Raw genomic sequence first — 22,951 nt, 5'->3', positions numbered from 1 at the left:
CAGAGAGGTTTGAGGTTATGTGGTTGCTCCTGAGCGGTTCTTCCCACAGCTCCAGAGGGACCCAGGAAGTCCCAACTCCTGCACAGGGGTGCTCTGTCCTTGCTGTGAGAGCTCCTCCATCCCAAGGAGTTCAGCCGTGGCTCTCCTGCCTCACTTCACCATCCTGCCTAACATCTGCTCTTCTGAATTCTGTGGAAATGCTTATTTCTTTCTCCCTTCTCAGTCATAGGGAGTAGAAAGAAACACCCTGAGCTGTGAGAGATGGTGTGACTGCGGGGGGAGGTTGCTGGGGGAAAGTAAGCAATTTGCTAGGCTCAGTTTTGCACATGGCTTGTGCTGCAGAAGGTTACCTGCTCCCTGGCATGATCCATACTCCATCCACTGGCTAGCTGGGACAAAAAGGAGAGGCCTTCCAGAGCCGCTCTGGGGTTTCTCCTCACCTTGCAGTCCTGTGTCTGTGTAGGGCTCGCTTCTGGCTTTACAGTTTCTCCACTGAGAAGTATTTTTAGTGTAGCAGCCTGGAGTGAAGGGTGCAGGAAGGTGCTTCCTGCAGGGTTGGCTCCCTTCAGCAGCCACCAGCAATGATGCTCATGGCCCACAACGGTCTGACCTCCACCTCCCTATGGGATGCATCTCCTGGTGAGCGCTGGGGGCTTTGAAAAGTACCAGCATCTCAGCTAGAGGTGGGAGAACTGTGGTGTAATGTCCCAGGGGTCAGCAGTGCTGGGGCTGTGGCAGATGGCTCCTGAGGGGCTAGCCGGGTCCCTGGGCAATCCTGTAAGGGTGCTGGGCTGCGAGGGTGAGCGCAGCCTGTGTGGGAATGCGAGGCGAACGCCACGCTAGGACTGTGGAAATGCCTGTGTGTTTTATGTAAAGCCTTATTTCACACAGCTGACTAAGTCCTGTGCTTTAAATACACAGAGTGTGCCAGCAGTACACCAGAGCTGCCAGAAACGTCCGTATCAATAGAGGATAAAAGTAAGGAGGTGAGCGCTTCATCAGGTGGCTGTGAAAGGCAGTAAACTGGCTCCTTACAGCACAGGACAGCATTTCTGATGGGGTAGCAAGACCGGCCATGGGGTTTCTCCTCTCCGCCAAGAAATTTGCTGCGGAGCTATCTAGGCCTGCTGCGCAGAGGGAGTTTCAGGGCTGCGGGTTTAAAACCAGGTCGCATCCTCACGCCAGTGTGAGTGAAAGTCATTCTGCAGCAGAGTGCTGCTGCGCGGGTGTGCTGACGGGGTGCTGGGCAGGGGCAGACGGAGAGGGGAGAGGATTTTAGGAAGCTCCTAGTGAAGGAAGGGGTAGCTTGGCAGTGGTTTCTCCATCCTTTCTCTTACCCCAGCCAAGCTGTTCCCTGCCGAGCGGCTTGCCCACAGCCACAAAGCTTCTGCCCTGCCATTTCCCCTGGCCTCCTTGGGAAGGAGACCCTGGAAAGGAGGCACCATTCCCAACCCTCCTGAAAAGCATTTACTGTTTGACAGAACCAAAGGAACGGTTCTCCAGCCCCAAAGAAGAGCCCCTTTGAGTCATTTCTAGAGGACCAGCTCTCTCTGTAGCAGCAGATGTGGGATCAACTGAAGAAGTCCCTTTGCTTGGTGGTTCCAGCCGCAGGAAACTGGTGAAAACGCTCCAATGTGCTTTTTAACTCCAAACGTGCAGTAGGATTTGTAACACCTAATGCAGGGACCGTAGGAGAGTCTCAGAAGCAGAGCAAGTTCCCAGGCTCTGGTGGGTCTGTGGTGATGCCTTGGGCAGCGAGCCACATCCTCCCCAGGGCTGTGAGTTATAAATGAAACATCTCAGCAGCGCGGAATGGATCCAGAGCTGGCTTCAGCTTCTGCTGCGTTATTCATGAGTATGTGAAAGCTCTGAAAAATGTGACAGACTTTGGGTTAGGTTCTCAACACAACGTTACTTCTCATGAGATGAAATATGAGCGTGTCCCTGTTAAGACAGGAATGTATACACTGGGAGCTGAGATAATGGCATATATAAAGGGAAAGTGAAGTCTTTGGTGGTGTGCTGTCGATGGGTTTGTTTTCATTTCCCTCCCAAGAGAAGTACTTGGCTAGCGAGGTACAAGCACTGGCAGCCACAGCAGTGTGGTGCAAATCAGTTTGAAAATGTTTTGCCCCAGAATTGCTTTTGGAGGGGGTTTTGCAAGGTGGCTTGCTTGTGGGTGCAGATGATCAGGAGCCCCTCCACAGCTCCTGGAGAGGTGACGCCAGCAGCCCAGAGTCTCCTCTTTGCCACAGTGAGCCCTCAACAAAGCAGTCAGCTGAAAATTTGGCTCGCGTTCCCTTTTTAAGCAGCGTGTTCAGCCCTCTTGGGTAGCGATCTGCAGGGGCTCAACATCACTCCTAAATCCCAAAAGCATTTTGAGCTGGTTACTGCGGGTGATTGTGGGACCATATGGGCAGAAAGAGGTTGCTCCAATGCCCTGGGGTGGGAGGAGGAGTAAGGGAAAAGCCAGGGATGCTCAGAGGCCCCAAGGTATGTGTGTGTCTGGGAGAGGACAGCATGGCAGGGCCACAAGTTTTCTTGCATACTCATGAGCCTCTGTGCTTTCCAAATGGGAAAGGATTTAGTCCTGTTTGCTGAGAAATAAGTTTTCCTGTTGGTTTCCATGAGAGCTGGTCTAGGAGTGCATTTAATATAAAGGGAGATGCTACACACGTGGGTATTTCGTCCACCTGGGCTTACGTTATTATATACATCTGTAATTGCTTTGTGTTAAAGGCATATGGGGGTCCTGAGCCTCAGGTCCAGCCTTCCCCACATCCCCGTGTACATAGCAACTGGCCTCTGCTTTTTAATGCTCTGCCCACCAGTACACATCTGGAAGAGCACTTTGGCAGGGGACAAAGGCCAGACTGGCACCAGGCTGTCCCAGCCCGGCGTGCGCTGGGTGAGATGCGATGCATCTTGCAACCGCTTCTAGCAAACAGGTCTGTCTGGCCATGCCCATGCCGAGGAATCTGGTCTGGGCGCTCGTCTTGGCCGTTTCCAGTCTGCATATGAGGTGAAGACCTGAGTGTGCAGCATCCCAGCCATCTGTGCCTCCAGACCCCCGGCGCCTTGGGCACACAGGCCCAGGTGGGAGCAGTGGTGCAGCCTTGAAGGTGCCTCTTCTGGGTGCTGGGGGACTGAGCCCTGGGCTGTGCTGTGGCACCCAAGAGGCACAGCTGCTGGCGCCTGCTGCAGAGGTGAAAATAGCATCTGTACGGATCCTGCTGCTGTGTCCCGAGCGTGTGTGACGGTGCAGCTTCAAACACCAATTTATGAGGGCAGTGCTATGTACTCCACAGCAGCCAGCTGGCTGGGGGGAGCTGCTCTATGCCTCCTTTTTCCTGGGGAGAAGATGGTAGTAGCTGGCAATGTGTTTTGGGGTTTGGAGAAAAAGGTGGAGAGGTGCCTATGTTGAAAAGCAACATATTATCGCTCTTGTACATTCCTGGGTTTGGTAAAACCAGGTGGGTTTGAAGTAAATACAGAGTTCCTTTGTCAAACACAAGTAATAGCTGAAACTTGTGTGTATGAAGTGCTATGAGCAATCTTCTGCCTTTCTGGAGAAATGTTTTCTTTACTGAAAACTAGTAACTCACAATGGGTTCCTGCAGCATTAGTTGGAAATGTGACGGGGAGATCATATGAAAGGTCACCATTGGTTTGAAATGGAGGCACTGAAAAATGAGCATCTTGTACTAAAACTGTTCCTGGAGATTGTTGGCAAAGTATTGCAGTCTTGATTTTCTATTTTAAAAACTCTCTCACCAGCTGCCATGTGACCCTTCCCTCCACACCCACAACTGAAAAAAACCTACTGATTAGAAACAGGAAATAATAAAACTCGCTAACCACAAAGCATTTTCAAATGCACAAAGTAAACAAGCAGAGATGGTAAGAAATATGTGTTTCCCACTGATCTCTTTTCAGCATGGTAACCCTAGCTGATCATGAGTCACTGGGGATTTACAGCTTTCAGGGGGAAAGTATGTTTTTGAGCTGATGCTGTGGAACCATAGTAAAATATTTTAATCACAGCCTCTCCTAGCGTAGCAATAAAGCAGCCACAAGCGCCATGAGATGCATTACTGACACCACCTAGAAGTAAAAGAAAGCTTCAGGCCACCCTTGGGGAGGGAGCTCGCCCCCTTGCCTGCCCCACGGGTCTGCGGACCCCCGCACCGGGCAGCAACGGGTCCCCGGCGGGTGCAGCCATGGGGTTCTGGTTCGATGGGGGCTTTACCTAAGCTCAGCAACATGCTTGGTAATAAACCGGGGAGGTCTTTAACATCTTTCCTCTGCCTAAATTCTGTGGTTTGCTTCGCCTGATTGTTTTCTCTGCCCTGAGTATTCTGTGCGCTTTGCTGTTTGCTGCATGGTTGCGGTAGGGTGATTTGGGTGCATTTGCTGCATTGATGGTCACTCCGCAGGTTCCCATCAGGAAAGGTGGAAGTCCTCGTTCCTTGTTTTCAAGCAGAGGGTGGAAAGTGATACTGCGGTAAAATCTGTACAGATCTGTGCTTTTACCTGCCTTCAGACCCCACGGCTGAAGAAACCTGCCTTTCCTCTGCGCAGCCATGTGTAGGCCAGTTGTTTCTCCTACCACCCTTACGCCACCACTCCTAATGGCTTTTCAAGAGGGCTGGATAAAAGGGAGAGCTTTACAGAAAAATATGCTAAACCCAGAGGTGATGCTTTTCACTCCTTCGGCATCAAATAGATCTCGCTGCATAATGAGCCCCTCTGAACTGCAGGTCCATTAATTAGTATGCACAGTGTTTGTTTAAGGCTCCTTGCTCTTTTATTTTAACTGTGAGGAACTTTTAACTGCCTTTGAGATGAAAACAGGGACCAAATGTTGCCAACAAGCTAAGCAGATTTGTCCCGGTCTCCTTGGTTCAATTTAAAGGGGATTTTACCTCCTGCCCTTTAGATTATCCCTGTGATTCCCTTACAAGTAAAAGCTGAAGCGTTGATCCAGGCTGATAGACCCAACTCCTGATTTCTTTCGTAACATTTTAAGCGCTGCTGTGATCCAGGTGATTCTGTCTGCGTGTGTGTGTGTGCTACTGCTTCTACAAAGCATCAGGGGCAAAACCCAAACCATCTCTCTCAATTGGATCCAGGAAAACCCACTGGTGAAAGCAGAAAACAAAAGCAGATCCCCAGATAAACAGCAGATCTGTTTATTCAGAGCAGATAGGACAAGGCTAGGAGAAATATCAATCATTATATTTCAAAAGTTTATTTAGAACTTTTAGTTACAGAAACAAAACCATAACCCCTAAATATAACTATATGTAACATATATACATATATATATATTTATACACACATATAGCTCCCTAGTTCAACAGTAATGTCAGGGCATCCCGGTGGCTGGGAACAGCACATCCCAGAGGGAACAATCCAGAGAGCATTTCTAAACAGCCTAAAAGAAGTCCAAGTCTCTCCCATTTGCTTTTTTTTTTTTTTTTTTCCTCATCTCTGCAGCATATTTACAGGAATCAGAACCGGAATCTCATACAGCTGCACAAGGATAACAATCAAAATAAAAAGTAGAAGAGATCGGGCCTTTACCCCTTTATCCAACAAAGTGATCTCCGTGGCGTGTGTGAGAGCCGAGAGGTAAGCTTGGTGCCAGGGGGGGTGGTTGCTTGTTGTCTTGTATTTTTATTAATAGGAAGTTAATTATGTTAAGTATGTAAGACAAGAAAGCTGTATAATTAATATACACTAAAGAGCACGAGAGGATTCTATACAATAATTTAGATGTATTAAATAAATAAAAAATAATAGCAGCCTTCTACAATGCAGGCTACACATAGGTTTACTTCGGCTTGAAGTACCCTGGTCTTTAGTACACCTACAGGAACAGACTTGCTCCACAAGTGTTTTAAAGAAACATATCTATAAGATACATACGTGCGAGTGTCTAAGGTTAGGATAAGCATTTTAAAACACACTTTACCACGGTCTCCACATATCTAATGACCCCATTCTAGGGTTGTTATGGGAAAAATTTGGCTGCAGGACCTGTCTGGGCGGTGCAGCATCAACCTGGCTGAAACCTGACAGCGATGGCAGCTGGAAGGAGTTTTTCGAAGCCTGCTTGTTCTCGGCAGGGTAGAAGCGCTCCTGTGATGGGGTTGTGCCCCGAGTGCTCCCTTTAGGGCTTAGGGGGCTTTTTGGTGTCAAGACAGGCTGCTGAGAAGGGCTGGAGGACCTGAGTGTTGCTTTGCAGGTGTCTTCGCCAGACCTGGGCAAGGATTTCAGCAGGTGGTTTAGCAGCCGTGCCCCGAGGGTCTTGTCCACCCACTCGCAGGTGAGGAGGAGGTTGTGCACCTCGTGCATGCACTGGATGTACCCGGTGCTGTACCTCTGCTGCGCTTCCAGGCCCACTTTGGAGTCAGCTGCGTTGGGGAGGAGACAAAGGGGAGCTGGTGAGCGGGTACAAGCTGCGTGGTGGGTCCTGCTTAAAAGCATTGATCAGGTTTCCCTTCGCCCACAAGCTCCCTGGAGGCTCGTTGAAGCCCACCGGGCTTTACTACGAGGTGAATCATTCGCAGGGCACAGGGGGAAGGTGAGGCAGGGTGTGAGCCACCCAGGCAGGCAGCCCCCACGCCCTGCTGCCCACCGCCAAGGGCAAAACTAGACCAAAAAGCAGCTCTGGAAGGAAAAATAACCTCCCGTGGGTTAACCTGTGCCCAGCTCCATCTCCCCATCTAGTGGAGAAAGCCAAACGGAGCCGCAGCCCGGGCCCCAGCAGGTTTGAAAGATGCTTTTTGCGGAGTGGGCAGGGGATGAGCGCTGCTGGCACCCCTGGCAGGGTGGGCGCAGCGGGCACTCACCCATCAGCTTGCTGCTCTGGATGTTCTGCAGGTGCTTCACTGTCATCTCCAGGATGTCTGCTTTTTCCAGTTTAGACTGCTGAGGAGGAAAGAACGTGGCAGTTAGAGGCGACAAAGGGTTTGTACCATGTCTAGTTGCTCAAAAGAAAAGACACCCCCCTCAAAAAACCCCCAAACCAACCAGCCCAATCCTCCACCAACAAAGGGACAAAAAGCAGCAAAAAAATGAGCACTTACATCCAGGTGAAAAGCACCCACCACCGTCTCCTTCAGCTGGTCCAAGCAGTTATTAATCCTTTCCCTTCGCTTCCGCTCAATGAGGGGTTTCCTTAACTGGCAGGGAAAAGAAAAGGGGGGAAACTTGCAGTTGATATTTTTTTCTTCCTCCCTGCTGCAGTTCAGCGAGGGCAGAGCCGTGTCGCCAGCGTGGGGTGAGGCGATGCTGGGCCGGGACAAGGTCTGGATGGAGACTGCACCACCCCCAGCTCTGGTCATGGCCTGTCCCTCAGCCGGGAGCAGCTCCCACTTCTCCCACTTCCATTCGTTTTAAGCAGAGTTTACCCATAACAAAACAGAGAGAAGATTTTCTAAAGCTGAGAAAGGAAGCAGCAAAACCACCCACATGGGTTAAATTCAGAGAAAGCACCTTTATAATAAAAAGAAAACAAAAATTGTCCCCTTTCTCTTTCCTAGAAGCAGTGCCTGTAGCCGCGGCACTCATCATGCCCGGTGCTGGCATCCCTGCGGATGCTGCTGCAGTGGCGTGGAGGGGACCTACCTTCCTCTCCTCCTTGGTGCTGGCGAGCTTGTGGGTGCCACCGGCGGTGGTGGTGGCGGTCATTCTAATCCAGCCTGGCCACGCCGGGAGGACGGGATGGGAAGGAGGCACTTGGGCGGTGGGTCTCTCCCTTTCCCGATGGGCTCTTTGCTGCCGTGCGGCTCCTCTGCTGTATTTATAACCCAGAATTAGCATGTGAAAGGGGACTTGCCTTGGCGGGACTTCTTTTCCCACACGAGGGGTCGAGCCCGGAGGTTTGTGGCCATCAATCAAAGCTGACAGGTCACTGCTTCTTTTCAATGACCACGCCGGCCCCCCCAAATGGCGACAGATGTCCAGCCTCCGACGCCGGGCTTTGGAGGGATCTTTTGTTAGGAAAGAAGGGAAGGAAAATGGGCGCGCTCTGAGCAGCTTGCATGGCTCCTCGCTCAATTTGCACAGATTCCCAGGGAGGCAAACAATAGCCGAGGAGCGGTTGAGTTACACCTGGGAAAATGCCTTCTGCCCATCTTTTCCCCTTCTATCTCCTGGAAGCGATGCCTATTTCTACCTGCTAACCTCAGCCCTCGTCATTTCACATCTTTGAAGCAGCCTCTTCATTTCATAATAGAGTGCTCGAGCTAGGAGTTCCTGCTCCCAGGAATTATTATTACAAGGTAATGATCGATTAAAATCTGTTGACAGCAGACACCAGTAGGAAGGTTGTTTCCATCACAGAAATCCTCTAGGGAAACCATGGGAGCTTTATTTATCTCTTGGGAACTTGAGTTCTCTGTTGCACACGGACGGATATAGGAAATACAAAATTTTTTCAGTTTGTGGCTGCTGCGTGGAATTTAATATTAAACTTGCAGGCTGCTGCAGATGCAAATGAATCTGGAGGAGAGTCAGTTCTGTGGGATTTTGACTACTTTAATTTCCCCCCCTCCCCATGCTGCAGGGAGGCCGGGTGGCTTTCGGGGGGGGAAGGGTGTTCTGTTCGCTCCTCTGAAATGCTAGTGCAGAAGCAGATGGGCCTTTGGAGCAGACTTGGCACAGGATGAGCCTGCACTTTTATGCACTTTTATCCCTCCTGCCTGGTTTGGGGGAGGGCGGGGCGGGGGCGGGGGGGGAGTATGAAGGAGTTTTTCGTGACCCTGCTTTTGCTTTCTGACCGTTGCTTTGCTAATGAGCAGGATTTGGCAGCGTCCTGTCGAGTCCCGCAGGTGAAGCCCTTTGGGTTGGTGTCGAATGTGTCACCTAATTGAAATGGAGAGGAAGCGGCCACAGCGGTGCCGAAGGGCTGCAAGCCAGCCCAACCCGTCGGTGGGATGCCCCGTCGGTGGGATGCCCCATCGGTGGGATTGACCCATCAGTGGGATGCCCTGTTGGTGGGATGCCCTGTCAGTGGGGTTGACCCGTCGGTGGGATGCCCCATCGGTGGGATTCCCCAGCAGCCAGTGCAGTGCCGTGGCTGCAGAGCCCTCTCCCTACCTCTGGCCGGGGGTGGGGGTGTACCCCAGCAAAACAGCGAGGACATCACGTCTCTTGCTTCAACGCCACGTGGGTGTGTTTTTGCCTGTGTGTAAATGCAAACACACTTGCAGCATGGCTGTACGCCCTGCTGCTGGGGCTCGTGGTGAAAACATGTCCCCAGACGTGGTATCTCTCAGGCAGAGGTTGTTTGTCAGTCAGATGCGGAGCTGGGGTGCAGTTACCTGGTTTTATAAGTGCCCTACTTGGCAAGGGCCCAAGCAGGGCTGGTGTGGCTGCTGTGCTGGGAGAGGAGGGCTTGGGAGGGGAAGGTGAATAACTTCTCCTTTGTGCCAGGTACAGGGAGCAGGGACGGGCTCCTTATCTCAGGTGTGTCCCCCACACAGATGGTGAAAGCAAGTCCTGTGCAGGAGCCCCTCACGGCAGCCAGCCCTGGCTGCTCACGAGTGCAGGCTCTGTTGGTTTCTCAAGCTTTTTCCAGCCTGCCTGGGGAGGTGGAGTGTTGCTGGTATTTATAAAAGGCGTAGCTGGGGCATCTGTTTCGCTGCATGACTCCAGCAGCTTGGTGTGGAAAAGGGGGTGGGTGGGCTGGGGTAGGGCTCTGCCCTGCGCGGGGGTAGGGGGGCATGGGGTGGGCGCAGCCCTGGCTCTGGGCACTTTGCTAGGGTGCTCGAGGCTGGAAGCGCCTCCCTGTCACCTGGGCACAGAGCTTCCAGGTGGGTTTGGCTCAGGCGAAGGGTGGGGGAGAGAAGCCCCCTGTGCCGCATCCCAAACACCCTTCTACCAGCACCTTGTGCAAGGAACAGGCACCTTTCCAAGGCAGCCAGGGCAGCAGGGGGAAGCCTGAGACCACTTTGGCTCCCAGTCCAGCTGAGTTGGCGGAGGTGTCAGCAAACGCAGAGTTACCTAAAAGCTCTGTGGAACATGTCCTGTGCCTGTCGGCATCCCTGGCCAGGCACAGCTGAGGCTCCTGCTAAGGAGGCTCAGGGGGGCCCGTATGGCTCCCTACAGCTGCCTGACAGGGGCTACAGGCAGCGGGGGTTGGGCTCTGCTCCCGGATGAGAAGGGACAGGACAAGAGGAAAGCCTCAGGTTGCACCAGGGGAGGTTTAGATTGGATGTTAGGGAAAAATGTTCCCTGAAGGGGTTGTCAAGCATCAGAACAGGCCTCCCAGGGAGGTGGTGGATTCGTCATCCCTGGAGGTATTTAAAAGATGTGTAGATGTGGCACTTAGGGACAGGGTTTAGTGGTAAACTTGGCAGTGCTGGGGTAAATGGTTGGACTTGATGATCTTAAAGGGCATTTCCAACCTAAACAATTCTATTCTATGATTCTCTGTTAGTGGCCTAGGGGCTGGCCAGTCACCAGCACCACCAGAAAAGGTCTCTCTGGTCTCTGTGGTGGTGGCATCTTCTCCTTCACCCTCCATTTCCTCCTTGGCCCAGACTTGCTGCTTCTGCCTTACCCTTGCTCCTGCTTTTCTCACCCCGTGAGGGGCGAGGGGGATGCTCTGCCCGAGGGTCACACACAGGCTTCCCCAGCAAAGCGGCTTCTGTGAAGCAAGCAGGCAGAGGGGTGCTGGTAGCGAGCTGGTGGGTGCTGGGGACAGCCGGCTGTGATGGGGGCTAAGAACAGTGTGGTGGCCCCTGGTGCTCAGTGACAGTCCGTGCCCAGCCCGCACAGGGCAGCTGAGCCCCCAGCCTTGGCAGGACGGGGCCCTTGGCGTGCCCACTGACATCTGCTCCGGGTGAGCTCATTTCAAGGTTCATTTGTAAGACAGCACCACAGTGAAAAAGAAGAGCAGCTTTGGCTGTAAACAGTTATTTTACACCTCTCAGTCATGGCAAAGGCCTTTATTTTGGAGGCGGGGGGTGGGGGCGTGGGGGGTGCAGGCGGGAGAGCTGCCCTGGCTTTGGGGGAAGGCTGACATCTGTGCTGGGGATTGTAGGGACCCGACAGGCCAATGCAAATGAGCATTAAAGGGAGCTTTCTGCAAATTCCCGCTTTCCTTTTGCATTGCCCACTGCCAGGTTTCACTGAAAAGGGGATTCTCCTTCGGAAACAAAGCCTCCCTTTTTCCTGGGCTTTCCAAAAAAAAAAGAAGAGAAAGGGGCGAGCGCTGCGCTGCTTGGAGTTTTCTTTTTTGCTATTTGTCTACCTTTCACACCCTGGAGAAAGAAAACAACTTTTAACATCTGTTCCTGCGCTCTAAGAGGGAAAGAAAGGCTCTTGAAAAGGGGAAAAGTGTGGCAGATGTTGGCAGGTTCCCTCCGACGCAGATGTCTTGCTCCGAAGAAAACTTTCTTTGGGGGTTGGCAGCCAGGGCTCCTCTTTGACTCGGGACACGCGACTGCCTAGTGAACGAAGGGACGTGGGAAAGCGCTGGCAAACAAAAGGCCTTATTCAAACAAACCTGAGAGCCGTGAACAATCTAATAACCAGCAGAGAAATGGTCAGTGGCCCCCAGTCCCACCGAGGAGGGGTTCAGGGCAGCCGGTGGCCACGGGATGAGGGAATTTTGCCGTATCCCCAGGGCTGTGAGCAAGGGTGTCCCCTCCTCTCCCCCACCTGCTCTCTCTGGGGCACCCAACATGGTGCTTTGGCCAAGGACCGGCCTTCTGGAGGTGCTAAATGGTTTCAGCTGGTCTGCAGGGCCAGCTGCAGGGGGGCTGGCTGCCCCAGGGCATCAACAGGTGGAGGGCACTGGCGCACATCACTGGCTGAGGACCGGTGAGCCCCCGGCCAGCCACGGCAGCAACTATGGGGCAGCAGGGATGTCTTTCATTAAGCTTTTAAATAAGAGGTTCTGCCAAGATAATAATTAAAAAGCCCCTGACTCTATTGATTAGGACCAGCTGAAATATCCTTGTGAAACTGGTTTGGGGAAAGAAGGTTTTTTTAATGGGAGGCAAAAGTATTGAGAGAAAAAAGGATTCTCGGTGAGCCTTTTGTTTGCCCTCTTTCCTTCTCAATGGCTGGTAAAACGAAATGATTTAAAATAAGTTTTTGCCATGAAAGCTGGTAATATTTCAGTTTAGGCACTTCAGAGGAAAAAAAGTGAGAAGCCTAGAGAAAAGGCAGCAGAACCAAGAAAATTCCCAGAGGAAAGTAACTAATTATGGTTTGCTGTTAAAGCTGAGGAGCTCTATGATTATTTCTCTTATTCCTTCGAGCTTTGTTCTGCCTCATCTCTGTCCCAGTCCGTTCTGTCTGGGCTGCAGGCAGGGCAGAGCTGCTCCTGCCAGCGGGGCTGCCTTGTGCTGGGGCAGCCGTGCCTCCTCCCTGCTTGGGGCTGGAGGGGAAAGCCTGGTGCGCTGGAGCTGTGTTGCCTCTCTGGAGGTCGAGTGCTGGGGCGAGCACCCCAGCCCCCTGCTGTGGGTGTCCCCCGTGTTTCTCCTGCCAGCAGAGTCCTCCCTGCATGGCGGCTGGGAAGCAGGAGCCCTCTCAGCTGGGCTGAGGACCCCTGTGCTGCAGGAAGGATGCTGCATGTCACCAGAGACCTGTGCACCTGCCCTGGCCGGTCCCTCCTGCCTCTTGCAACACGGGGTGATACTGCAGGCACCAGCTCACAAGCTGGCAGGACTAACCAGGAGGCCTGTGCGGCACTGAGGTTAGCCCCTGAGTCCAACCCAGGCCCCTGGCCGGTTAACAAAATGGCCTCGTTAATGCGACTGAGCCTTTTGGGGGGATGGATTTGCCGGGGGAGAGTGGGAGGTGGGAGGAGAGATGAGCAGGTGCTCCCGAGTGCTGCCCGGTCTGCTGCACGCGTGGTTCACAGCAGGACCCCCTCATCTCCTCTCCTTTGAAGGCTGGGGCTGCATCTGGACTGGATTTGTCCCCAGTTAAGTGACTGCTTGTCCTCTTCTGAGGCATCTCTCTGGCTGGGTGTGGGAGCGAGGGTCCCCGGCCCGCAGGAGGTGCCGTGGGCAGGCTGTCAGAGGGATGGATGGGGTGCTAGGGGTGTCCTGCTCCATCCAGCACTCCCAGCTGTGTGTGAGTTTGCTGCCTCTGCTTTTATGACAGCAGCTTTGCTTTGGGCACATGCAGTAATGTGGGGTTTGTGAGGCGAGGGGCGAAGCACGGCTGCGGGAGAAGTGGGAGCAGGCAGGGCAAGGCAAGGTGGGGGCAGCGGCCGCGGCTGGCACGGAGAGGGGGTCAGCCCTGGTGTGCAACCACAGGGCACCCTCCACTCCCTCCCTCGGGGATGGGCTCTAGTCCCGCCTTGCCATGAGCAAACATTCACTGAGGAGAGTCTGTTTTACAGGGCTTTAGTCATTATGAATAAAGAGGGTTTTGTCTGGACTTTTCTGGCCAGTCCTGGTTCAAGGTTGAGGTCTAAAAACGAGGGGTAAAGCTCTCCTTTAAAAGGTTTAAATCTGGAGGTTTCTCCATAGCTGTGAATCCCAAGCAGGCTGTCCCAGAGCCCCGTGGCACCCAGGGTGGTTTGCTCCCAGAAGGTTCCAGCAAGAGCAGGATGTGAGGAGCAGCAGGACATGCTGGCGCGGTGACTGGACACGCTGGGTCCAGAGGGTGCTGGTGGTGCCTGGGCAGGCAGGCTGGCTCCCAGTATGGAAACCGCCGCCACATGGAGGTTACTCACTGCTGGTGACGCACCAGGGCTGCGTCTTCAGAGCGGCCTCAGTTCGGGATGTTGTGCTCACCTTGTCCCATCGCAGGCTGGTGCAGGGTCCCCAGGGGGACCATGTGTCCTGCAACCCAGCCAGGATGGGACAGTGCTGGAAGTAATCTGGGGCAGAAAAATGAAGGGTTGTTTATCTGTGCTTGGGGCATGGAGAAGAGCATTTGCAGTCATTTGTTGTTATAAGGAGAGCCAGCTGAGAGCACAGCCCTGATGCGGCAGATGCCATCCGTGATGGCACACGGGGCCACAAGACCCCTCCGAGCTCACAGCGAGGGGCTGCTCCAGCCACCCTTTGTGTCAGAAGGCTGTATCAGTGAAATCCCTGGGGCTGGGTGACACCGTCTGTACCAGGTCACTGATTTTGGCAGAGGGCTGGGAAGCGATGGTGGGGCGTGTGGTGAGTGGGGAAGAGGCAGAGGGGATCTGGGAGATTGGTCTCAATGTCTGTGGCCAAGCGGTGGGCTGTCAAGGCAGCACTCTGTGTGACTCCCCATGGTGTAGGCAGGGGTAGGAGTGCAGCTGGAGGTTCACCGGCTCCAAAGACATTTACAGGTGGAGTGAGGGAGGACATACATGTCACTGGACAGTGCTACATGAGGTATTTTCATTATAGGGGAAGTCCAGCTCCAGAAGCAGCACTGGACACATGGAAATCCTGTGGATGCCCCTCGATCCAGCTCCCTTACCAAGTGCACCGAACCTCACTAGCCCCAGCTTGGCTCGCTCAGTACCAGCTGGCTCTGCCATCATCGGCAGTGGATTCCTGGCGTAGGAAATAATTACGAGGCTGGTACCCCCCTGACAATTCTCAGCTTTTCTCTCACACCCCACCATCCAGCCTTCCTGTTAAGGATCAGCTGATGCTCCTGCCGTTGCTCAAGCCCATCTCCCTCCTGGCAGGTTAGCAGGGCTCCCGGCCACCGAGGAAGTCTTATCTGCTCCTTTGCAGCTAGAAAGCTGCTGCTTGCAGCTGGGCTCCTGGGCCAAGAGCACCTTATAGGAAGAAGAAAATCTGATAAACCGTGTGGGTGGTGACGGGCTGATAAGGGTGAGCCCCTGGCTGGTGCTGAAGTGGCGGTACAAGGGGGAAGAGCCAAGCTGGGTGGAGAGGGTGTAGGGGGCTTTGAAGGAGCATTCAAGGGGGTTTTGAACTTCCCTCATGGGGCATCCCAGGAGTTGTTTCATTCTGGAGGGCAGCTCTGGGCTTTCTCACACTCTCTGTGTGATGTTACCAGATGTCACCTGATAACAGGCCTCATCTATAATGCAGCTGGTGCTTGGTTTATTCAGTAAGCTTCACTTTCATGGCAACGTGGGTGCCTGGTTCCCCAGATGTCAGAACCCAGAGCTGAGCACCCCATATCCCAGCCTGTATCTCAACCCCTGCACATCCCAGCGCCTGTACATCCTGCACAGTCCATTTCTTCTTAAATTCTCGGTTCCCAAGACCATAGAAAGATCTGGGTTAAGTTTCACCTTTGTGAGACAAATATCTCTTCTGCAACTGTGAGCAAATGCAGCTTTCGTCCCGGCTTGGCCACGTGCCCGTAGCAGCTTTCTTTTTATAGTATGTGCGTATACGTGTACTGACACCACATCCTGACCCCCTGACACAAAATACCTTGTCAGCACGAACAAGGCCACCCATCGCTAACACTCCGCAGGGAGAGCCACTTGCAGTCCCCCTGCCAGCTCCTTGTCCTGGGCCGTGGGCAGGGGAGCTGCTGCCAGGGAGGCAGGACGGCCGGGGGGGCAGCGGGCTTAGCCACAGCATTGCCTACGTGCTGCTTATTTCTGGTGCTGCAGGGCTGGGATTGCAGCACCCCAGGAAGTGGGGAAACACTCGCTTGGGTTTTTTTTTTTTGCACTTGCTGGTTCAGTCTTGGGACAGCCTGGCTGCTGGTAGGACAGCAGAAAACACAGGGGTGTAGGATGGGAGGGCATGAGCTGCAGGGTGCCTGGCCTTTGTGAGCCAAGTCCATCCTGGTTGTATGTAAAATCACATCCTGCTCTCTAAGCTATTTTTTTTTTTGTATCTGCGTTTTTACATCTATTTTTTTTACCAATTAAAGCAAAAAAAAAAATTATACTGCTTTTTGGTTTATAAATACTGTCTGGTTTTAACCATATCTCTCCCCTCTTTAATGTCTTTTTTTTTCCTCCCCTCCTCTTCAAATATATTAGGAGATTGTCCTTTTTTATAGGGATGAGGATTTCATGTTCCTCTGGAGGAACCAAAGGGTGTAGGAAGCCCTGCCAGCTCTCGGGGCATAGTCGCTGGGTGGAAAGCAGACCTGAGCCCCAGTGGGGCGAAGAGCAGCCAGGAGCTGTGAGAAGGTGGGTGATGCTCCACGGGCCAGTCTGTGAAGGGCGAAAGCAGGGCTTGCGCTTGTTTCAGCTTCTCCATAATGAGGCATGTAAAAAAAAAACCAAACCAGCAACCCCCCCCACTGTCACAACCCTTTTTTTCTTTCTTGTCTATCTTTAACAATAGGAGCTGTGCCCTGGGTTCACTCTGTCAGAAAGCGAGAGAGGCCACGACACATGTGAGCTCCCCAAGGAATTTTCCAGAAGAACACCTGGGATCAGCTGGGTGTTTTGTTGTGTTTCAAAGGTGATGCTTCCTCCCATCTCCCTGTTCCAGGTGCGTACATATACACATGTGCAGACAGCAACTTCCTCGCACACGGAAGACCTTCAGAAGATACAGATTTCCCCGTAGAATGGGAATGAACTAATTCTCTTTCAAAAGTGAATCCTACTGAGCTGGGAGAAAGGGGCTCAGCCCTTCCCCAAACCAGTGCCTGACTTTGAAGGTGGGAGCAGGCAGAGCTCTGGAGTGCCCTCCTCCTCGGGAGCCAGGGATCCCATCAGCAGGAAGAGGAGGAGGATAGGCACAGAAAAGATTTGGAGAGCTTCAGGGAAGGTCCCCCTATGTATTTACTGGAGTGGCTTGACAAAGATTTAAGTGTCAAGTGACATGGCAATGGCTCCTGTGTTAACTCAGCTCTACAGCAGCTGAGACCAAACCTAGCTGAACAGCAGCACTAAACCCATGCCATTCACTGCAGCGGTTTTCTGCTATAAGAGCTAATTAATTAGTTTCTGAAGAGTCTTTTGAAGGGGTAAAGCACTAAGGAAGTGCATAGCAGTGTTATCCAGAGGGTGTGGGCTTCAAAGCTTAATGGGCGCTACTTAAATATGGACTGAATTAGTAAACTTGGTTCATGATTTCTTTAAAACATAAAAAAATAGGGAAATCATCTGAAAAAACCACCACCTTTCAGTTGTTTTGGTAGTGCTGAGCCTGAGGAAGTGTTGAGCAATTGGCTTCCAGTTCCCCTTCCCTGGCTTTCAAGTGTAACCTACCGGCATAGCCAGGAAAAACCTTTCTCCTTCAATGATTTTCTAATTTTAGAATTGATTTGGTAAAAGTGGGAGAATAAAAGTGTTGAGAAATAATAGAAGAAAAGCAGTCCTTTTGGAAAGATCGGTGGTGAAATTCAGGTCGGTAGAGAAAGTTCCTGCCGTACTGCTTTTCTCCCAAAGCCTCCTGAATTTTTTGACGTGGCAGCTGGCCCTTGCGCGGACACGTGGAGCAAGGCTGGCTCACGGGGATGATGGTCATTCAGGCATGTTGGGTGACCAGCAGGACAAAACATTCCTCACCGAGAGCACTCGCGTGGGCTGCCTGCCTGGGGGGCACCTGCACAGGTTCCTGGACTGGGGCTGCCTTCTGCCATTGCTTACCGTACAGCGGCTATGGGTAATGGTATAGGATGAAAACTAAAGGCACCTGCCAATGTATGGAATATCCTTTTCCATTGTTTCACCAGTGTTCACTGCCTGGTGTCTTTCCTAAATGATTTGCGATGCGCAGATATATTTGCTTCCAGTTCTATCGAATTAATGGATGTATTTGTCTAGGTTTTTTCCTTTTATTTTTTTAACTCAGGAAACACATTCTTACAAGGTGCTGTTTTTCAGGACAGCTTCTGTTTCTATCTTTCATGCTTACCACGCTGACAGAAATCTTGTTTTGCCTTTAGTAGTAGATTCCAACTTCAGTGAATGCTGCTCTTTATAGGTAATATCCAATTGCTCCGCAGTAATAAAAAGTTTATTAAAAGGACATGGTTCTGCAGAATGACGTACTGCTCTTCTTGCTGTCCAGGAAAGGAATTTGCAACAAGTTTGGTTTTTTTTTTCCTATGATTCTTCTGGCAATTGTGTTTCTTTTCTGACAAATTATACATGCTACCCTTAGTTTTTGTGATTTGCAATAACATTTTAAAAATGTGTTTTAATTCTGAATTGGCACCTTGATTTGAGGATAAATCATAGCACCCCTGTGAGAAAAAAAAACCAACCACCCAACTGATATGGCTGGCAATTACATTTATTTGTGCTTTCTACTGTAAATAGGTTTTTTGGGGTATGAGCCTGTTCATTCTGTATTCGTTGGATGAACTGGAAGGTAACAATATGCTCACCTAGAGATGTTTCTTTGAGCAAAGCTTCGAGAGCCTGCAGTGAGCATCCTCAGCCAGTAACGGGTGAAATGCAGCTCCAGGAACCGTAGCAGCACTTGCGAAACCTGGGTGATTAAATTCAGCCACTTCAGCTTGGTCCAAAGTCCACGGAAAGGCGCAGGATTCTCGTTCCTCCAAACTTTTAAGAACAAGAGTTTCGGTAGGACTGGCATTTATCTTGCTTGGGGTTGTGTCTGTCTGGGCTTTGGGTGGTGACATCCAGAGGCGATGGCAGGCTGCAGAACCAGGGGGGATGCTGTGTGGGACGTGATGGGGGCACTCGGGACCCTTCCCCTGGCAGCAGGGTGGTGGGGGAGAGGAGGAAACACCCTCCAAGGGAAAGAGCATGTGTGTCCTGCTGCATTATAGACCTGGAACACATAAAAGATAAATGAGGCAATGAGTTACTTCACCTGCACCAAGTGCTGAGGAAGAGGAGGTTGTAGCAAAGGGATTAAGAAATAAGCCTGGACCCCTGGGGAGGGGTGGGACAGAGACCCTCGGGGCTGCTGGGGACCTGCTTTGAATTGGCATTTGAGAGGCAGCTGTGTTGCAGCTCTCTTAGGGAGACCAGCCGGGTGTGAATGACACTCTATGAGCACGATGCTCTGGCATCACAAGAGGGACGCGTCTGGCCAGCCCGGTGCTGTGGCTCCCTGCCTCCACCAGCCCTTGGCCACTGGGGAGCAGAGGGAGCTGGCCCGGGGCAGCCAGCTGCTGCCAGTCAGGACCTGGCATCCTGCATGGGGTATGGCCAAGGGAAGAAAAGAGGTGGGCAAAACAGAGCGGCTCAAAGGAGGATTAATTTAACAGGATGGCATATTATTTTTCTCTACTTTTGCCATTTGCTGGTGTAGGATGGTGACTGGAGGAGCAGAAGCTGAGCAGCAGGGCTCCCCGGGCCTCAAACCAGCAGCAAAACCCCCTAGGATCCCATTCTGTGTCTGTCCCTCCTGAGCAAAGCACCCCAGTACTTGCCTTTCCACCTTCTTTTTCCTGGTGAAGTAACTCGGATTTTTTTTTTAATGTTTATTCACTTCCTAATTTGCAAGGATTAATTAATTCACAATGGATGTCTCAGTCGTGGCTGTGAATTAGCAAATTGCTAGTGCACTAAGAGCTCTCTCACGTGTTGAATTTAATTCCTGCTTCTCAGAGCTTAGCAAACCCACGCTCTCTCTGCTGGGGGATTTCCCTGTGGCATACTGCGCGGGGATGGGAGCCGCACCGAGCCCATTATTTGCCCCATCTTTTTTCCAGTGGTCATTGGTAAAGCGATAGCTATTTTCCAGGAGCTGGTGTTGAATCCCTGTACCAGTGCTTGCCTTTAATTCCTTCTTCTTTCTAGTCAGTACCCTGAATATTATCTGTTTAGACTTGAACGTTTTTAGCATAATTACAGGTTAACAATTTCTCAGACATACACACCCTTTCCACGGTGGCTTTGAAAGCAGCGATTTCCAGCTCACAAGTGGGATATACGAATGGCCAGCATTTCGCTGACTGCGCGCCACGGGCCCAAGCTTGGCAAAGCCATTCCCCAAGGTCCCGTCACCTCGTACAGGCAGCGTGGACCCAGAGGTCCAGAGCTGCATCATCTCCTGTATCTTTATATAAGAGCAAGTATATGTTTGGGGGATATAAGCAAGTATATACAAATATATACACATATACACACACGCTCGCTCTTGTATCTTTTATTTTTATATATATTTGATACATATATATATCTCTGTCCTGTCCCGTGAGGTGCTGAGCACAGCAGGGCCGGCAGGGGCAGCCCCCAGAGGCACTGGTGCGCTGCCAGGCTGGACCTGGATCCCGCCGTGCTGGTCCTGGGTCCCGCAGTGCCGGTCCAGGGAATGATGTACTGAATGCAGAATGACGTACTGCTCTTCTTGCTGTCCAGGAAAGGAATTTGCAACAAGTTTGGGGTTTTTTTCCCTATGATTCTTCTGGCAATTGTGTTTCTTTTCTGACAAATTATACATGCTACCCTTAGTTTTTGTGATTTGCAATAACATTTTTAAAATGTGTTTGAATTCTGAGTCGGCACCTTGATTTGAGGATAAATCACAGCATCCCTGTGAGAAAAAAACCCAACAACCACCCAACTGATATGGCTGGCAATTACATTTATTTGTGCTTTCTACTGTAAATAGGTTTTTTTGGGGTGTGAGCCTGTTCGTTCTGTACTCATTCAGTACCCACTGACCCAGTGCTACTGCAGCTGCCCGGCTGCACCTCCCGGTGCAAATTCCTCTGTGCTTCCATGCTGTCAGCTGCAGGGATGGCTGAAAGCGTGGTCAGAAACACTTCTGTGTCCGAGCTGGAACACACAGCTGACTAAGCAGGATGATTCAAGAAGACTGCTGGCCGAGCATTTCACACGTTCTGTGAGATCTTTCCACATCAGAGAGGGCACCAGGAATCTCTTCTGCTGTCAGGAGCTGTTTCCCACAGCGTGTTGCAGGCAAGTCAAGGGAACTGGAGGAGGGCAAGGGGATCCTGAGCAGGGAAGGCGACGGGATGCTGCAGGCGGATGACATACAAAGGGTCCAGGAATGAAAATCCATTTCACAGGGGTGAGAAGCCGGACTGTGAAATACTGCAGGTTGCTGCCAGGCTCCTAAAAGACACAGCTAGCGCTGAGTACGCAGGATCTATATCGGAACATGGAACCCAGGGCAGTGCAACGGCTGAGCACGCTGCTTGGGCCTGGCAGCCAAGCCCCACCAGGCTGCTGTGCTCTCCCCACACAGCTGGGGATGGTATTTGGTGCCTGGGTGTGAGAACTATTTTTGCTAACGTTGGAGGGGGTTTTTTGTTTTGTTTTTTTTATGTAGTAAACTTCCAGCCTGGGGGAAGGGAGCACCTGCCAGGCACTGGGGGGGCAGAGGAGACCCTGCAGTCCCCAGGGGAGCGCGTAGGTCCAGCACCTTGTGCAAACCCCATTGCGCTGGTGCAGGTGTTGCTGCACAAATTGCTTTTTGCCTTTCAGCTGCCCAGTTGCCTCGCCGCAGCTGGAGTAAATTGTCACTCTGTATGACAGGAGCTCGCTCAGCTGTGAGCACGGCCTGAGCAAGGGGGGCTCAGCCCCTTGGTGCCTGACAGCTCGAGCCACCCAGCAGGAGCTGCGGTGCCCAGTGCAGCATCCCGGTGGGATCATCCTGGTGGGATCATCCTGGTGGAATCCCAGGGCCTACCGCAGCCAGCTCTGCCCGCTGATGCCACTCGCTTGTCATCCAGCAGGCAAGGCCACGGTGACCCGTGAAGTTCAGAGGAGCAACACGCTGCTGCGGGGAAAAATTACGGCACGGAGAAGCCCGACCCAAACCCTCCCCAGTGATGCAATGGGGGAGTGCAGGAAGGCAATGGGGAGAGGCGTAATTAAAAAGAAGCTGAAGGCAGATGCTGTCGCTAGAGCCGTGGAGCGCAGCAGGGCAGGAAGAGCTGCAGGACATTTTGAGAAACCAGGCCGGCAAGCGTCTGGGCACTTCGGGAAACCAGCAGGCAGGCTGCACAGCAGCAGTGCATCGGTCCTGCCGGGTGAGGCTTCACCTCATGGCGTGTAAGAAATTCATGACTCGTTCCCTAAAAATGTATTTTTCTGCTTCAAAATCTCCTGGTGTGTTAGACTGCGCTAATGATCTGTGCCGGGACAGAGGTGGGCTTCCGTCCATCCAGGCTAATCCGTGTTCACACAGCCAGGGCAATGGGTGCCTGTTGCCCACCAGGGGCACAGAAATAGCTCGCAGCCCCCGCAGCCCCTCTGCGCCGCGCTGGGAACCTGCGGGAACCATCCGGGCTGGGACTCCCCGGCCATCGGGTGGATGCAGCGGGCTGCCCCCAGCCCCGGTGCTGCCCCCCAGCCCAGCGCTGCCCCCAGCACCAGCCCAGCGCTGCCCCCGAGCCCCAGCGCTGACCCCAGCCCCAGCCCCAGTGCTGCCCCCCATCCCGGCGCTGCCCCCCATCCCGGCGCTGCCCCCCAGCCCCAGTGCTGACCCCAGCCCCAGCCCAGCGCTGCCCCCCAGCCCGATGCTGCCCCCCAGCCCCACGCCCAGGTTCGCCAGGCGGGGCAAGGGGCTCATGGCCGGTGCCAGGGGTCTGCAGGAGGGCAGGGCAAGGGTGTGTGTGTGTCAAAATAGTAAATAAAAATTATAAAACGATAAATACAATGCTAAAATACTAATAAAGAACAAAAGAGCAGTCATAAAGAACGATAATAATAATATATTATTAATATATAAGTAGAATACTTATTATATATTTATCAATCTATAAGAATATATTTAAATAGAATAAAATAATACAAGAATAATCAACGATGGAGTTCGGGCGATAATAGTCACAGGAACGCTAGTAAGGAGCAGCGCTGCAGGCCCAAGCGTCCCCCAGGTCCCGGCCCGGGGGTCTCCGGTCACCGCCCCCGGGCTGCCCCCCGCCCCCCGCGCGCCCCCGGCGGGAGGCCGCCCACTCGCGGCGGGCGGGCACGGGGCTCCCTGGGGCTCCCCCCTCCCCCGCGGGTCCCGTGTGAGCGCCGCCCTCGGCCCTCCGCGCCGCCAGGGGGCGCCGGCGTGAGGCAGCGGGCGGAAGCGACGCCGCGCTCCGCCGCCGCCGCGCTCCGCCGCCGGGCGAGGGAAGGGCCGCTGCGACGCAGCAGAGCGCG

At 52.7% G+C, this 22,951-nt stretch overlaps 1 protein-coding gene and 1 long non-coding RNA gene across 4 annotated transcripts; one reads left to right on the top strand and one right to left on the bottom strand.

The window, feature by feature from the left end:
* Positions 1-5,096: 5,096 nt before the first annotated feature.
* LOC102057697 (transcription cofactor HES-6-like) lies at positions 5,097-8,176 on the bottom strand. Its single transcript, XM_014281946.3, has 4 exons — positions 7,636-8,176; positions 7,095-7,190; positions 6,858-6,936; positions 5,097-6,419 (listed from the first exon to the last, which is right to left on the bottom strand). Exons 1-4 carry the CDS (start codon positions 7,828-7,830, stop codon positions 5,974-5,976), a joined length of 816 nt encoding a protein of 271 aa, XP_014137421.2. The 5' UTR covers positions 7,831-8,176; the 3' UTR covers positions 5,097-5,973.
* Positions 8,177-15,384: 7,208 nt separating this feature from the next.
* Positions 15,385-22,144, top strand: LOC129737087 (uncharacterized). 3 transcript variants are annotated; one of them, XR_008734533.1, is made up of 3 exons: positions 15,385-16,087; positions 16,245-18,442; positions 19,140-22,144. It is a non-coding gene; the product is annotated as an uncharacterized LOC129737087 (long non-coding RNA). The 3 variants fall into 3 exon arrangements; XR_008734535.1 differs by lacking the exon at positions 19,140-22,144 and having other exon boundaries at positions 15,385-15,652; positions 15,955-16,087; positions 16,245-18,924; XR_008734534.1 differs by lacking the exon at positions 19,140-22,144 and having other exon boundaries at positions 15,385-15,739; positions 15,955-16,087; positions 16,245-18,924.
* The last annotated feature ends 807 nt before the right edge of the window (positions 22,145-22,951 follow it).

The sequence above is a fragment of the Falco cherrug genome, chromosome 11 (genome assembly GCF_023634085.1).
Source record: "Falco cherrug isolate bFalChe1 chromosome 11, bFalChe1.pri, whole genome shotgun sequence".
In the NCBI taxonomy this organism is placed as follows: Eukaryota; Metazoa; Chordata; class Aves; order Falconiformes; family Falconidae; genus Falco; species Falco cherrug.
The sequence above is the reverse complement of the archived record's forward strand: the minus strand, read 5'-3'. Positions and strand labels throughout refer to the sequence as shown.

Coding starts and splice junctions, on each gene's coding strand:
- LOC102057697 (XM_014281946.3), bottom strand. CDS start 7,830: ATGCTAATTCTGGGTTATAAATACAGCAGAGGAGCCGCACGGCAGCAA. Junction 7,191..7,635: donor GCACCAAGGAGGAGAGGAAG/GTAGGTCCCCTC, acceptor TTTCCCTGCCAG/TTAAGGAAACCCCTCATTGA. Junction 6,937..7,094: donor TGGGTGCTTTTCACCTGGAT/GTAAGTGCTCAT, acceptor TTTCCTCCTCAG/CAGTCTAAACTGGAAAAAGC.